Consider the following 13,868-nt stretch of genomic DNA (forward strand, 5'->3'; position numbering starts at 1 on the left):
ACTTCAGTGACAATGAAAACTTCAGTTAAGTGGTTATTAAATATTTTAGAGATAAAAATAAGACAAACTCTCAGTTGTCATGTTAGACCATGAAAGATAATCATGGGGAAGAAGGACGAATACAATTATTTTATCAATTAATTCTCAGGTTTTACATACGCTCTACATGGAAACATTGTCAGTCACTACATTATCATTACTACAGTTCAAAGTGTCCTTCCAGAACTCTGCCCATATTAGGACAAAAACCTTGCACATACGTCAGCAATAACAGTTCCTAGCTCTGAAGATTGGTTCAGTGGTAGAGCACTTTTCTAGTAAGCAATGCCCTTGGTTCCGATTTCAGCATTGGAAGAAAAGAGAAAACAAAATAAAAACTAGCGTTGATTAAGGGCTTCCAGTCTACTTACCTCTCTTCGAAGCAGTTGAAAATACGATGTCTGCTGTTTAAAATGTCCTTTGGAGGCAGAGACTACTGCTAACCCTGTTGTACTGGCAGGAAGCTAAGATGAGGAAGATGCAAGAACCGCCACAGGATACATAATTTACTTAGAAGTACATGAGCTAAGAGGTAGGTTGAATCTTGCATGAGCCAAGACTTAGGCTGACTCTACAACTATATGTTATAGTACAATGCCATCTTCATGACATTTCCTTAGACTTTTTTTCTTTTACTACATCAAGACTCTTATCCATTGGGACAGGGAGATTCTAAGTTGTCCTTATTGCTGAAAAACGGCGAGTGGTTCCTGTAGAAGTGAGTGCAGGTTGGAAGGTCTCCTAAACATTCAGCTCGGCTCCTCAAGTACAGATCAACATAAGTCTAAAAGCATCTCAGTTAATATTTAAAATTTTAAAGATTGCCATGACTCTGGCTGGGTGCGTGACAAGGGCTCGATGGGAGAGTGTTGAAGGAACATAGGTCTTGAGCTCATATGCCTGCTCCAGCTGCTTGTATTCTCGTGAGAAAAATCCATCTAGTCTGAAGAGTCCCCACAGATGACATCCATGCACACTCAGAGGTGGGCAGGACAAATAGGGAGAGATTTCTTAACTTTTAAAAATTGTCTCCTGAGGCTGGAGAGAAGGTTCAGTGGCTGAGAGCATGTATTCCTCTTCCTGAGGACCAGAGTTCAGTTCTCAGCACCTACATGGCAGGACCAGAGTTCAGTTCTCAGCACCTACATAGCAGCTCACAACCATCTGTAACTCCAGTCACAGGAGAGTCAGCACTTTCTTCTGGCCTCTGTGAGCAACAATCACACAAGTACACAGACATACGTGCAAGCAAAACACTCTTACAGATAAAATGGAAATAAATAAATCTAAAAAAATTAAAAAATATAAATTGTCTCCTGATAAAGCCTATCTGAGTTCTGCACGTGTGTCCAATTTTGTTTCGACTCTATTTATGCAAACTCAGTTATAGAAAAACAAGTGTAAAACAGTGAGGACAAGAAAGGTGTCTGCAGCCAGGGTACCTGGATCAAATCTTGACTCTGCCACTCATTGGCTGCATGGTCCATAATGACTAACTTGGTTGGCTTTCTTTCTTTTGGCCCCGGTTTCCTCATCTGGCGAGCAGAGATAATACCTACCTCCTAAGTTTGTGTTTTTGTATAAGACTCAAAGGGGCTAATATGGAACAACTTGGCACAAAATAAGCGCTGTACAGGAGTTTGCCAAATTATTATTAGTGGCCTTGCCTTACAGTACAAGGTCTGTAGCTGTGGGCTCCCCATGAGGTTGCAGCCTTGGCTGCTCCAGTTCCCTGTGCTCAATTTTGCTGTAGCCCATAGCTTTGAAATCAAAATATGCAAACAGATTTTTCTGTTTCAAAGAACCATCAGTAGGGCGGTTACCATGCCCACCTTCAGGTGTCTAGGAGGAGATTTCGGGAGTGACTGAGGACAGGAAAAAGATTCAAGGTCTCAGCAGTCACATCCATAGAAGGCATGGGGGTTTACCCTAAACAGATTCAATGGGAGTGATTCCACACTTAAACTTCTACTCAAAACATCTTTTTTTATAAAAGCCAGAGAAGTGAATGCTGCTATCACTGGTACAGCCAGAGACACAATAAGCCGGGATCTATTGAATGCATTCGCTTCCTTTTGCAAAACAGCTTAAAGCATGCCCAGTAACACACAACCATGGAGTTCTTGTAGGCCTTGGCAGGGATTCCCCACTGCCACCCCACCCCCAAACCCAATCCCCAAACCATCATTCTGGCAAAGCCAGGCACCTCCTTCTTAAGTTCCAAGCAAAAACACTCTTCAGTTTTAACTGCTCCCCATGCTTTATGGAATTGATTAAAGCCATACTAAAAGTCAAAAAGAAGTTTGAAAGAACATTTCCTGTTACCACAGCACGGTGTGCCTCGTTCTCCATTAATGACGTTTCTGCAAATTAGCACATAATGGGTTAAAACCATGTTTATGTTGGCATCAAACTATCTGGCTTTAAAAAGAAAAAAAGCAGGACAGTATTTTGCAAACTTTTAGAAGACTCTCTAGCCGATCTAATTGTGGCGCCATTCACAGGGCTGCTGCAGTGGTTAGGGCTGTGTCAGCACTTCCATGGGGAACCCTGCCTTTAGGGGGCTTAGTTCTCAGCCATAAAAATGTGCTCTGGGCTAAAAAACTTGCCAAACACATTTTCAAACCAGGGAACACATTTTAGGAAACTCCTTTTTTTCCCTTCCTTCCTTTCTTCTTTCCTTCCTTTCCTCTTCCCTTCCTTCCTTCTTTCCTCCCTCCCTCCCTTTCTTTCTTTTTTTTCTTTCTTTCCTACTCCCCCTCTTCCTTCTTGAATTAAAACAGAGATAGAGAACATTTCAATATGCACTAGTTCTTTTATATATTTACATATTTTTACATACATTTTTACATATTTCTCCATCTGACACCAAAATGCATTAAGTATAAAGAAACATAGTTTTGATTTGCTATTTTGCCAGATGCATTTTATTGCAGAAAAAGTATACAAACTTGAAGGCAACTCTTCAACTTTTCATCAGAACTTGGGAGCTCTCCGTATGTCATTGTTAGGTTAAGAGAGTCAGAATAAGAGTATAGGAGTCTGCACTCCTGCAAATTCAGACTAAGCCAGAAGCCTCGCGTTAACTTCAGAGACAACTGTCTGTCTGCGTTAGTTTCATTTGGTTCCCTGCTGCTGTTTATGAACTGATTGTACTGTAAAATTTCCATTAAGGCCATTGCCCCAATTGCATCTGATGTTTTCATTGGCTACATTGGTTACTTATTTTTATCTTTTAGATACTCTTACAAAAATATATTTTAAAAACCATGTTTTTATATTTCAATGTAATGATGGATTAAAAACAAGGCAGGCTATTTATGAAGTAGGTATTTTACAAATGGAAATCTCAACCTAAAAACAAGATTAAGAAGCTGGGAAGGTGGCTTAGTCAATGAGTGACATGAAATGCAAACTCAACCTGAGTCTGGGTTCCTAGTGTCCATGTGAAAAGCCAGGTGCAGCAGCCATTGTCAATAATTCCAGCACTGGGAAGGCAGAGACCCGCAGATCCAGGAGCTGGGCCAGTCTGGACAACTGATGAGGTTGAGATGCTCCCAAAAATGGAAAGGTGATCAAGAAAGACACCTGATATTGACTTCTGATCAGCACACACACACATACATACACACAAACACCACAGGACACCTACATATGTAAGCAAGCACAAAATGAAATTAAAATATTCAGTATAAAGTGTGAGCTTCATTACATACATTTTGTCTTTGTAGAGGCAAATGTTCTAGGACCCTAGTGAACAAGAGCTAGAGAATGTGGTGAATGGGACCAATGAAGGAAAAGCTAAGTTCATATCAGAAAAGTGAAGAAAACATGACCAATAGGACAGAACCGTTTTAAATGGGACATAAAAAAATGTACTTCATATGTAAGACTAAGCCACATTAACATTAATATAATTGAATAATAAAAGGAGATTCCCAATAAAGTTTATACTAGATTTTAATCTTGCAGGTCAAAAATTCATATAATTTCTAAATTTTTATTTTAAGTTTTTAAGCATTTCATGAGGCTGATGCATCTCTTTCACACATGTTATTCAGGCAAAATATAACGGGGAAAGTTTATAAATTATCTTGCTCTTTGGATACCATATAAGTCATATCTACAGTCTACTTTTCATGGAGATTCTTCTTTCAAAAGTGGATCAAGCATTGTTAGCCATCAGCTCCTAAAAGGGATTCTTTCCACGTTTTGTGTTAGGAGGCCAAACGAAGTATTATCTAATCCATACCCACACTTTGCTCTAATGTGGCTTTGATTCTAAATTAATTTCTACCTTTTTCACATATGTTAAACATCTTTTTAAATATATATAAAACATATAATTGATATACATAAATTCTTTATGTTCATAATATATAGTAAGTATATATTATGCATTATATATATAATTCATTAGGTGTAAGTGACAGACAAAAGCTGCAGGAAGAATATTCTGAGGAGAATTAGGGGGCTCATTTGGAAAGAAGACACTGCTGATCCTTTTAGATTTCTGTACTTGAAGCACTGTGAAGTCCATTAACTAGGACTCTACTTTTTCTGTCCAAGAGGTTTTATTTCACAGTGTATCTTTTGATTGTGGATCCTGGGTACTCCATTATGTTCTCATTATATTGTAATAACACTTACCAATTTAAATATTTTTAAGCAATAAGAGATTGGTTTTAATTAAAAATAGCTGTGATTTGTATTTACTTTCTAGGTTGGATATTGTTTATCAGTTTTTGAAAATGCTCGTCTGCATATGCATGCTGTTACTTTGTGCAAACAAATCATGTCATTTGATCCCTGTTAGACATCAAAGCTTGATATAAAGTATATCCTTTGTTTTGGTTCAGCAGCAATTTGATTTCAGGCCAAATATTGTATTGTTAAAGATAATGTCTGGAGAGGCAGCTGTTTCGCCTACCTGGACTCGGCCTCTGCTAGGGACACTTTGATCAGTCATTTATGTTTCTCCCAGAAAAGAGGTTGCATGTCTTGAGAGCTGAGATCAAAGTGACAAGAATGTGTAGGCAAGAAAGGAATTACAGAAAATTACACAGATACTATTCTTTATTCAAGGTAATAGACTTGCAAGAGGAGATACAGGGTAAAATAGATGTGGTTCAAAAAGATAAACAGAGAGTAGACTTTCTCAATTTTCTCCCATTGGACAGAAGACTGGGGAGGGTAACAAGAGGAAGTTCCTGCTACTTTGCTTAATCTCGAGCATGTCTTCAATCACCAGTGGTCAGGGTGAGTCTTTATGAAAAGACTTTCCTGCATGGCCCACACTGGCCTTGTTTGCTGAGGCTAACTAATTTGTTAACAGTATGAACCCAACAAATGGGACCTAGCAGTTTACAGATTTGGTCTTTGCTTCACCTGGTCACATCAGGTAGCTTTACTTCACTCATAGAAGGCAAATTCAAGTGACACAAAAAGGCTTAGAAAATATATAAATAAATTAAATAAATCCTGATCATTTAGTATTGAATGCTTATCTACTTTGGGTTATGTGTGTATGTGTATGAGTGGGTGTGTATATATATATATATATATATATATATATATTGGACTGTTGCTAAGAGTTTAAGCTCAAATTAATAAATAAGAATTGGAGCAAGTAACTGGCTGGGGAAATGCTGGTTTCTTAGCACTCTTCTCTTTATTAATGGCCTCTACCGAATCTCAAACTGAATTCAGAATCTCGACATCACCACCTTCATCATTTCCCAGACTGGCATCTGGACTACACAGTAGAACCTGGTGGGGATTTTGGAAAGTCCCAACACTCCTGGCAACTTTAGTGTTCTAGCACCTTAAATGTCAAAGAGCTGTTCCTAATTCTGTTTGGGGCTGTCAGCAGTGATGAGTGGATCGTGGTTTCAGGTCTTCTGCGTGGTTGATGGATCACATTTTGCCATGTTGTTAACTGAACAGCACTTCTGAAGTGTGGATCAGCTACATCAGAATCATTCTCAGTTTGCTTTTGTTTGTTTATGAATAAGAGTCTTGAGTCTCTTCAAACTCCCAGTGTCGTGGTCTGAGGCAAGAAAGCAGGAGACCAAAGTGGAAAGAGAAATCCCCTGTCATGGCTCTACAGAAGGAATTCTTAACGATCCAGATTTCTTAGGACAATGACCTTGGAATATCATTTATCAAGTCAAATACACCTTCTATAAAATGTTATGTAGCAGCTGACTATACCTTAAAGATTCCTATCACCATGTGGTTAGAAAGAACCCTGGCCCTGATTGTGGAGATGGTCTTACAAGTCTGGGGAAACTCTGAAAAAGTTCACTAGTCCCTAACTGTTATTTTGATAGCTGCCTTTCCTGTGAGGTGTCTTCTAGAGGAGTGAAGGACAGCCCAACTGTGTTTCCTGGCTGTCTGCTTAGGGTCCAGTCTGGAAGAGTTTTTAACCTCTCCCCTAGAGTTGTATACAAAAAGGGTTGCTGAAGGAATTGCTTATATGACCCGCTGCCGACACTAAGGCGAGCTGACTTACAGACTCTATGGAACCCCGACAGTCATTTCATTGCCCTATCTTCTTTTTGTATCTTCAAATTTAGCCAGAAAAGATTAGGATAAAATTAAATAATCACACCAAGTCATAAAAGCAACTATGGAATGTTTCAGAGATGCCCTGTGTGACTAGGAAGGACATAGTCAATAGGTTCAAAGCGATGTCAGCTTCCCAGCCAGCCAGTGGAAGTCCAGCAAAATGAGCTGTGGGGAGCAGAGCGCCTCCTGCACTGTGTTGCAGATAGATCCTAATTAGTACAATTTTAACAATGGATTTTTCTGCCCTGTTTGAGTTTTTTTCCCATTCAGTTTGAAAGAAAGTAACATTTAGAATTGATAGATTAAATCATGCCAATCTATTTTCATTTGTAATTATTTTTAATTCTTCAAAATGGAAAGTAGATGAGACCTGAAATCTTTCAGGGAGGATAGTTACAAACACTTTTTGGTGTTTCTCTGTCCGTTTAGTGGCTGCACATGGATCTTCTGATACTTTAATTCTCGTCTGCTGCCCCATGACCCTCAGTCAGCACCACTGTCCCATGGCTCCTCAGGCCTCGGCCTGGTGGGGCTTCCTGTCCTGCTGCCCAGCTCTGCCATAGCTGTGATATGTAGGTTTAAATTAAGTCTTTATCATTTTATTTATCAACAAGACTCAGGAATCAAAGGCTGTGGTGAAAACATGCTACCTCAGAGAAGCTGTGTAGCAACCAGCTGACCTTGCTTTTTAGCTAGAGACGCCACAAGAGATACATCATTTCCCTTCTTCCAGAACCAAAATGAAGCACAAACTCTAGTCCCCACCTTTTCCTTCCTGGTTGTCCACTCTGTCCAAATTGCTGGCTTCTCTATGGCCAATCCCATCAACTAGTCACTGGCTCCACCCCGATTCAAGGTATAACTTCTTGGGGCAGTCTTGAGAATGTCAGAGTACAACCAAAATATCCCACAACACCTTTGGCTTGAGAGCAGTTTTAATCCTGATGAACAATGCTTGGCTTTCCGGATAAGCAAGCGCTTGCCCGGGTGGGATTTCTCTAGAACAGTTTTTAATTGTCCCCTTTCCTTCCCTAACAATCTCTCTTGCATGAAAAGCCCCTCCAAGGGAGCTGACAGAGGAAGAAAAACAGCAGATCCTGCACTCAGAGGAATTCCTCATCTTCTTCGACCGAACAATCCGAGTGATCGAACGAGCGCTAGCTGAGGATTCCGACATCTTTTTTGACTACAGCGGTCGAGAGCTGGAGGAGAAGGACGGGTTTGTTGCTTCTATGCATTTGGAAAAACACAGTGTGATGAATTGGTGCTTCTGTTGCCTTTGGTGTTCTTTGGGTGTGGGGTCTCTCAATGCTGCCCAGGCTCAAGCGCCCTTCCGTTCTCAGGCTCTCCATTGCTGTTAGCCCAGAAGTCCATGGCCTGCCCAACTTTACCCACTGATTGTAAACACATTTATTTAGTTAGCAAATTTCTGAATTGAGCTTAGCAAGCAGCTTTGACTTTGGGCATTGGTTTCAACTCCTGGTTTAGTGTTTCCCTGTAATTATCATGTGACCCTGGGAAATTCTTTTGAACTTGATGTCTGGAGCCCAGGCCAGGTACCAGAGACAAGCAGAGTCCTACGCATTATCCTTGGAAAAAGCAGTCTCCCGTGCAGCTGGCAGAGATGTGCGGTAGATCTGCTAGATTGTGTCTTGTTGACTAAACAACCAGGAAATGGGAGAAAACTAACCCACGTTCTAGATGGTCACAGCAGAAACGAGAAACAAGAGTTTGGAACAGTCATCTTGTTTTTGGTCCTATAAGATTATGTTTGTGCTATATATGCATGTGTACATTGTAGAAAGCATATGGCAAAAAGATATTTACATATAAAATAAACAAAGAGTAGCCAAAGAAATGTGTGGAGGAGACTGCATATCTGCATATGACTCTCTCTGTGAGTGCTACTGGTGTGTTGTTAGAAAGGGCAGCAACTGCTGGTCGTCACCATGGGCTATCTGGAAGCGCTGTATAAGGCACGTAAGAAACAAACGCAGTTCGACTGTAGCCACAGACACCTTTTGTCTGTAAACAAGACATGAAAGTAGGACCACTTGCCTTTTGCACCGGATCTGATTTTTTTATTATTACTTCTGAAATTCAAATGCATTCTTTTTATTATTTTTTCATTTATTTTGCATATCAAGCAGTTTCCCCTCCCTCCTCTTCTCCTGCCCCCCCCCCGGCACTCTTCCACCCCTCCATCCACTCCTCCTCTGCCTCCACTGGTAAAGAACAGTGTGACATCAACATTGAGGATCCTGAAAAGAGCATACCAGAGGCATGGAAAATAATTTCACAAGGGTGTTTTGCTAACATTCTCAAAAGTGGTCACCATTAAACTGCCCAGAAGAGATAAACAGGATCCTGAATTTGCATGCTCTATCAATATTTGCTTTCTTTTAAAAAGCAATTTCTAGTGACTCATTGATTTTAAAGGTCTCCCCTCCCCATCTTAGTGCATGGCCCAGTACCATCCTGGTTTTCTAAGGGGATGAAACTGTATGCACCCCTTCCCCGAACCTGTAGTGCTGGAGCTTCCATAGCATTAGTAGGGTGTACGAGTCGCAGGAAAGAAAGGGAGAGCATACTATGTCAGCAGACCAGAGCTTAGAGGGAGGCTTTCTGAGCCAGACTACTCATTCCGAACAAGAGCTATAGAGGTGAGTGGTACTGAGGTGACGTAGTGGGCTGCAGCGAACGGAGGAAGGGTGATGCAGCTTCCTGAACTGAAGCTGAAGGACTCTAGGCAGACTCTTCTGCACTCGCAGTAGCTACTGGCACAGAACAGGAGTTACTCAATTTAAGCTCACAGACCCTTAAAGCAAGGGCAGAGTTCTTCAAAGGCAGTACCAAGGCCAGTTGAACATTAACCAAATAAACACTGGCCAAATTACAACCAGTCCTCTAAGACAAAATGCTCTTTTAGCCCATGGCTGACATGGATGTCTGGAGCACTCTCGATAGCCCAGCTCTCCACCAGACCAGTCTCACGACAGAAATTACCACCTCCTGCCACTGCTAGAGACAGCTACTACAGCCAGTCCCAATTCACAGAGAGAAACATGTATATCACTGTGGCTCTAATGACATACAAGGGAATAGTGATATCAAACAATGCCATGTAGTTTTGTGAGCCTTTAATTGCAGGGAGATCTAATTTTATTAATTTAATTTTAGTGTGTGTAAGAGTGTGGTTACTCAAGTAGAGGCGGGAGGAAAACTTCTGGGAGTTGGCTTTTCCTTCAACCATAGGGTCAGGAAATTGAACTTGGGACATCAGACCTGTAGACAAATATTTTGATCTGCTGAGCCCCCTTGCTGGCCAAGGAACTTTTTAATAACTCTGTTTCAAACTAGAGTTCACACTAAAGGGAAAAAAATGCTTCAAAACTCACTAAGATAAGAGCCTGAAACAAATTGGACATTTTACACCAGATTCAGAGCAAATGCCGAAAGCTCTCCGAGGCAGCAGAAGAGCTTTTCATGAGGAAGAATATCTTGAATTCATTTACTCGGAATCAGGTGCTGCTGCCTAGATTGAGCTTCTGCCTTCTGAGAGTATTATATGCTTTCGCTATAACAGTGCTACACTAGGGCCTGGCAAAGCCAAAACTGTTCTGAAAGCTCACTTTACCTCTGCTATTTAAACTCCCGCAGGGATGTCCAAGCTGGAGCCAACCTTTCTTTCTATCGTCAGTTCTATGATGAGCATTGGTCCAAGCATCGAGTGGTCACTTGTATGGACTGGTCTCTCCAGGTAAGAATTAGTGCTGATGGGAAAACTTGACTAGTGTTCTTGTGACATTTGTATTAAAAATAATACAGTTATTCCTCTATTTTAGATGTATTTACTAATCTATGACTCTCTTCCTTTTGCCCATTCATTTTTGTGCACATTTCTCTGAAGTTTGGGGGTTAATTCTCCATTCAGATAGCTGTACTTATTAATTAACATGTTCTCAGTAACAAACAGCCAGACCATTCTACAGCAGGAAACTTTTCTAATTGTAGTCACCACTAATTTCCTACTTTGTAGTCCTATGTACTTTTAACTGACCTCTGGTTCTGCCAGTTTGGTTGTCTTCCCTATACTTTCAGAAACAACTTCCTCCCACCAAATTCTCATTGCTCTTTTCAAATTCTCTGACCCTTGTAGACTGACTCCCACTCTTCTGATTGATACACTCACTGACCCAGGGTTCTCCGTGGCTAAAGATTTGACTACAGTGTTGACAGCTCTATCTCCTACTCAATCTCCCTCCTAATTCTACTTTCTACGTCAAACAGATTCACACAGGTGTCCCAGAGAATCTCAGACTAGTCATGAACTCATCCTTCCATATAGCCCCAACCCTCTTTTGCCTACTCTGTTATCTGAATGTAGACGACATCATAGTGCACCCCAGGACCTAATGTCAAACTTTCATCAGCAGCACCCCTAACTTCTCCCTCATCTTCCTGACCCAGTCCTTCAGCAAGAAAGTCCACTTTTCTATGTATATATTTATCAATCTTACATCTGCCATATCTGCTTTATTAAAAACCTTATAACTATGTTGGGCAAAGTGGTGCACACTTTAATCCCTGAGCAGACCTGGTTTTCAACAAATGAAAAAAAAACTCAAAACTGTACACCCTACTTTGTGCACGTCCACTCAGTTTTTCCTTGGGACATAGAATGAAACAATCCTCCTTGAATGCAAATATAACCATTTCATTCTCTGAAATAAAGCTCCTCCTTGCCTATTAAAAAAAAAGTCCAAACCCAAAACTTGGTATTTGAAGTGAAAATAGGCAAATAAATGTCAACTTGATGAGTGGACAACACAGCCATCTGACAACATGCAAATCACTGTGCCCAGCACTGAGCAGCCAAGTCATGTGCAAGCACACAGAGTTGTGGTGAAGTCAGACTTTGAATGTAGGTGGTCTGAATTTTGAGCCATGTAGTGAATTAGTTTTTAATCTCTATAATTTATGTGCCAAACATTATATCAACTGCCTTGAGAACTTTATTTTATTTTATCCTCAAAAGAATTTTATAAGGCAGTCACTATAGCTGAAGATATTGAGACTCAATAGATGCTAAGTAACTTGCTAACAATCACTAAGCCAGGATACAGGAGAGCTATGCACAAGCCTTGCAATATTCTACTGCATAGGTCTGAACTGCTGTTTCCCTCAAAGAGCTGCTTCTGAAGCTGAAACCAAAAGAGCTTGGAGGTGCTGAGGGATCCAGATAAACAGTAAGGACTATATGAACTCAGTGTAAGTGGGGGCCACTTTTCAGTCAGCATCTCAGAAGACTGTGCTTTAGGCAAAGAAAGAGAGGAAAGTGATGTAGGGAGATAGACAACAGAGGTCTAGGAAGAGTCTCATTTAATCCTGTTGGGAATTGGAGGAGAGTACAATCCCCATAACTGTTCTGTCAGCAACCACCAAGTGAGCTGGGCTTCTCTGCTCTTGAATCCTCTTTGACATCAAACAACAGAGCACAGAGAGCTCTGTTGTCCAAAGACCAAAACAGCCAAGTCGCCCAGTCTCTCTGCAGTGTGTGGGTGGTCTGTGAGCACGCCCTGGTGTGCTGGGAAATCAGACCCAAGCCCTAGGAAACACTTCACTTGGTGTGCTCACTTATTCATGGTCTAGAATTCAGGCAGGAACTTTATCTGACACATTCCTCAACCAAGGCAACTGTCAGTGGTTCCCAAGTCAGCTGCTAAGGCTCCCTGAAGAGACTGCTGGCATATCAGCAGTGGAGTTGGCCCTGCCTCACCTCAGTGTGTGGTGCATGGGTTTGTTTCCACATAAGGTTCTTCCCATGTGACATTTGTGTCAAAGGAAGTGAAACTGGGAAGCATAGAAATTCTTTCAGGGAAGGACTACATTTCCTTTGCCTCATATTCTCTCTATCTCTCTATCTATCTATCTATCTATCTATCTATCTATCTATCTATCTATCTATCTCTATCTCTGTGTGTGTCTCTCTGTCTCTCTCTCTGTCTCTGTGTGTGTGTGTGAGTGTGTGTGTGTGTGTGTGTAAAACCCTCCTGTGTACACTGTAGGAAGGGATTTGTAAGATATGTATTTTATAGAGAGTTTCAAAAAACTAGAATCACTAATTCTTGTGTCTTAATAATTTTGTTGGTTCAAAGAAACAGATTTGCATGCTTCTGTGCTGAAGGGGATTTCTCAATTGCTGTCATTTGATGATATTAAGACAAAAGATAAGCGTGTGTCACAAGCTCAGTGTGTAATGGTGCCAGATAAGCCTTGGAGAATTTCTTGTGTGAACAAAATGGAGCTGGTGGAAGAGAAGGAGAGAAACGTGAGAGACCTGCAGAATTCTACTCTCTCTCCTGCCATCTACTCAGCAGTGTTCAGACAGGAACGCTGTCCACAGCCCATGTGTCAGAGTGTCTAGGTGTGTATAAAGTCAGACTTTTTCCTTGCTCACACATATGTACACCTTGCCTATATAAAAGATGCCTACAGTCCTGCAGTCACATAAGACACTAACCTGAGTAATCTTTAAAACTTGTCTGGTTATGAATTCTGTCAGATTTATAGAATTGAAAGAGAGTTCCTTCTGGTAGTAATTCAAAGCCATTGACACTTGGAGTTTACAAACACTTCAAGCCTTCTTCTCCTTCTTGCCTATCATAGAAAACAGAGTCCTTGATGGTCTCTCTACATCTAGTCTCTACATATTAGAGTTAGCATATTTATCTTTTTGTAAAGGTTATTTATTTATTTCATTAGTTATATTTTTAATTAAAATGTAATCATGTTATCTCTCCCTTCTCTTTCTTCCCTCCTATCACTTCCCTGTGTCCCCAATCTGTTCCCTCCCATATTTATGTTCCCTTTTTTCTTACGTATGAATGGGAAGAAATATAAGTACAGCTTGCTGAACCTATGTAGTGTTGCTGGCATGCACATGATTTCAGGGATGCTCACTTAGAACTGGACAGCCAAGTAGGGGCCTCATCCCCAGGAATGAAAATTCTCTCTCTCTCTCTCTCTCTCTCTCTCTCTCTCTCTCTCTCTCTTTCAGCAGTTCTAAGTTGCCTGTAGCTCTTTGTCTAGGGGTGAGCATCATGACATTTCCTTCTTCCACAGTAACATTTCTGTGGGTGCTGTCATTGTTCAGCTCCTGTTTAGGGAGGTATAATATTGAGGTATCATTAATATAGCTTCCCTTTCACTTCTAGAAGACATAGTCTCATTTTCTGATCATCTTTTACAATCTCTCT

At 40.8% G+C, this 13,868-nt stretch overlaps 1 protein-coding gene across 6 annotated transcripts in view; it reads left to right on the forward strand.

The window, feature by feature from the left end:
* Dync1i1 (dynein cytoplasmic 1 intermediate chain 1) overlaps window positions 1-13,868 on the forward strand; it is a 311,008-nt gene that overhangs the window by 187,738 nt on the left and 109,402 nt on the right. For all 6 annotated transcript variants that reach the window (XM_085683897.2, XM_085683899.2, XM_085683900.2 and 3 more), the window contains 2 exons: window positions 7,666-7,828; window positions 10,270-10,369. In XM_085683897.2, the coding sequence (XP_085540023.2) occupies window positions 7,666-7,828; window positions 10,270-10,369 (263 nt within the window). The remainder of the gene's footprint in view (window positions 1-7,665; window positions 7,829-10,269; window positions 10,370-13,868) is intronic.

The sequence above is a fragment of the Myodes glareolus genome, chromosome 25 (assembly GCF_982192425.1).
Source record: "Myodes glareolus chromosome 25, mMyoGla1.1, whole genome shotgun sequence".
Taxonomy (NCBI): domain Eukaryota; kingdom Metazoa; phylum Chordata; class Mammalia; order Rodentia; family Cricetidae; genus Myodes; species Myodes glareolus.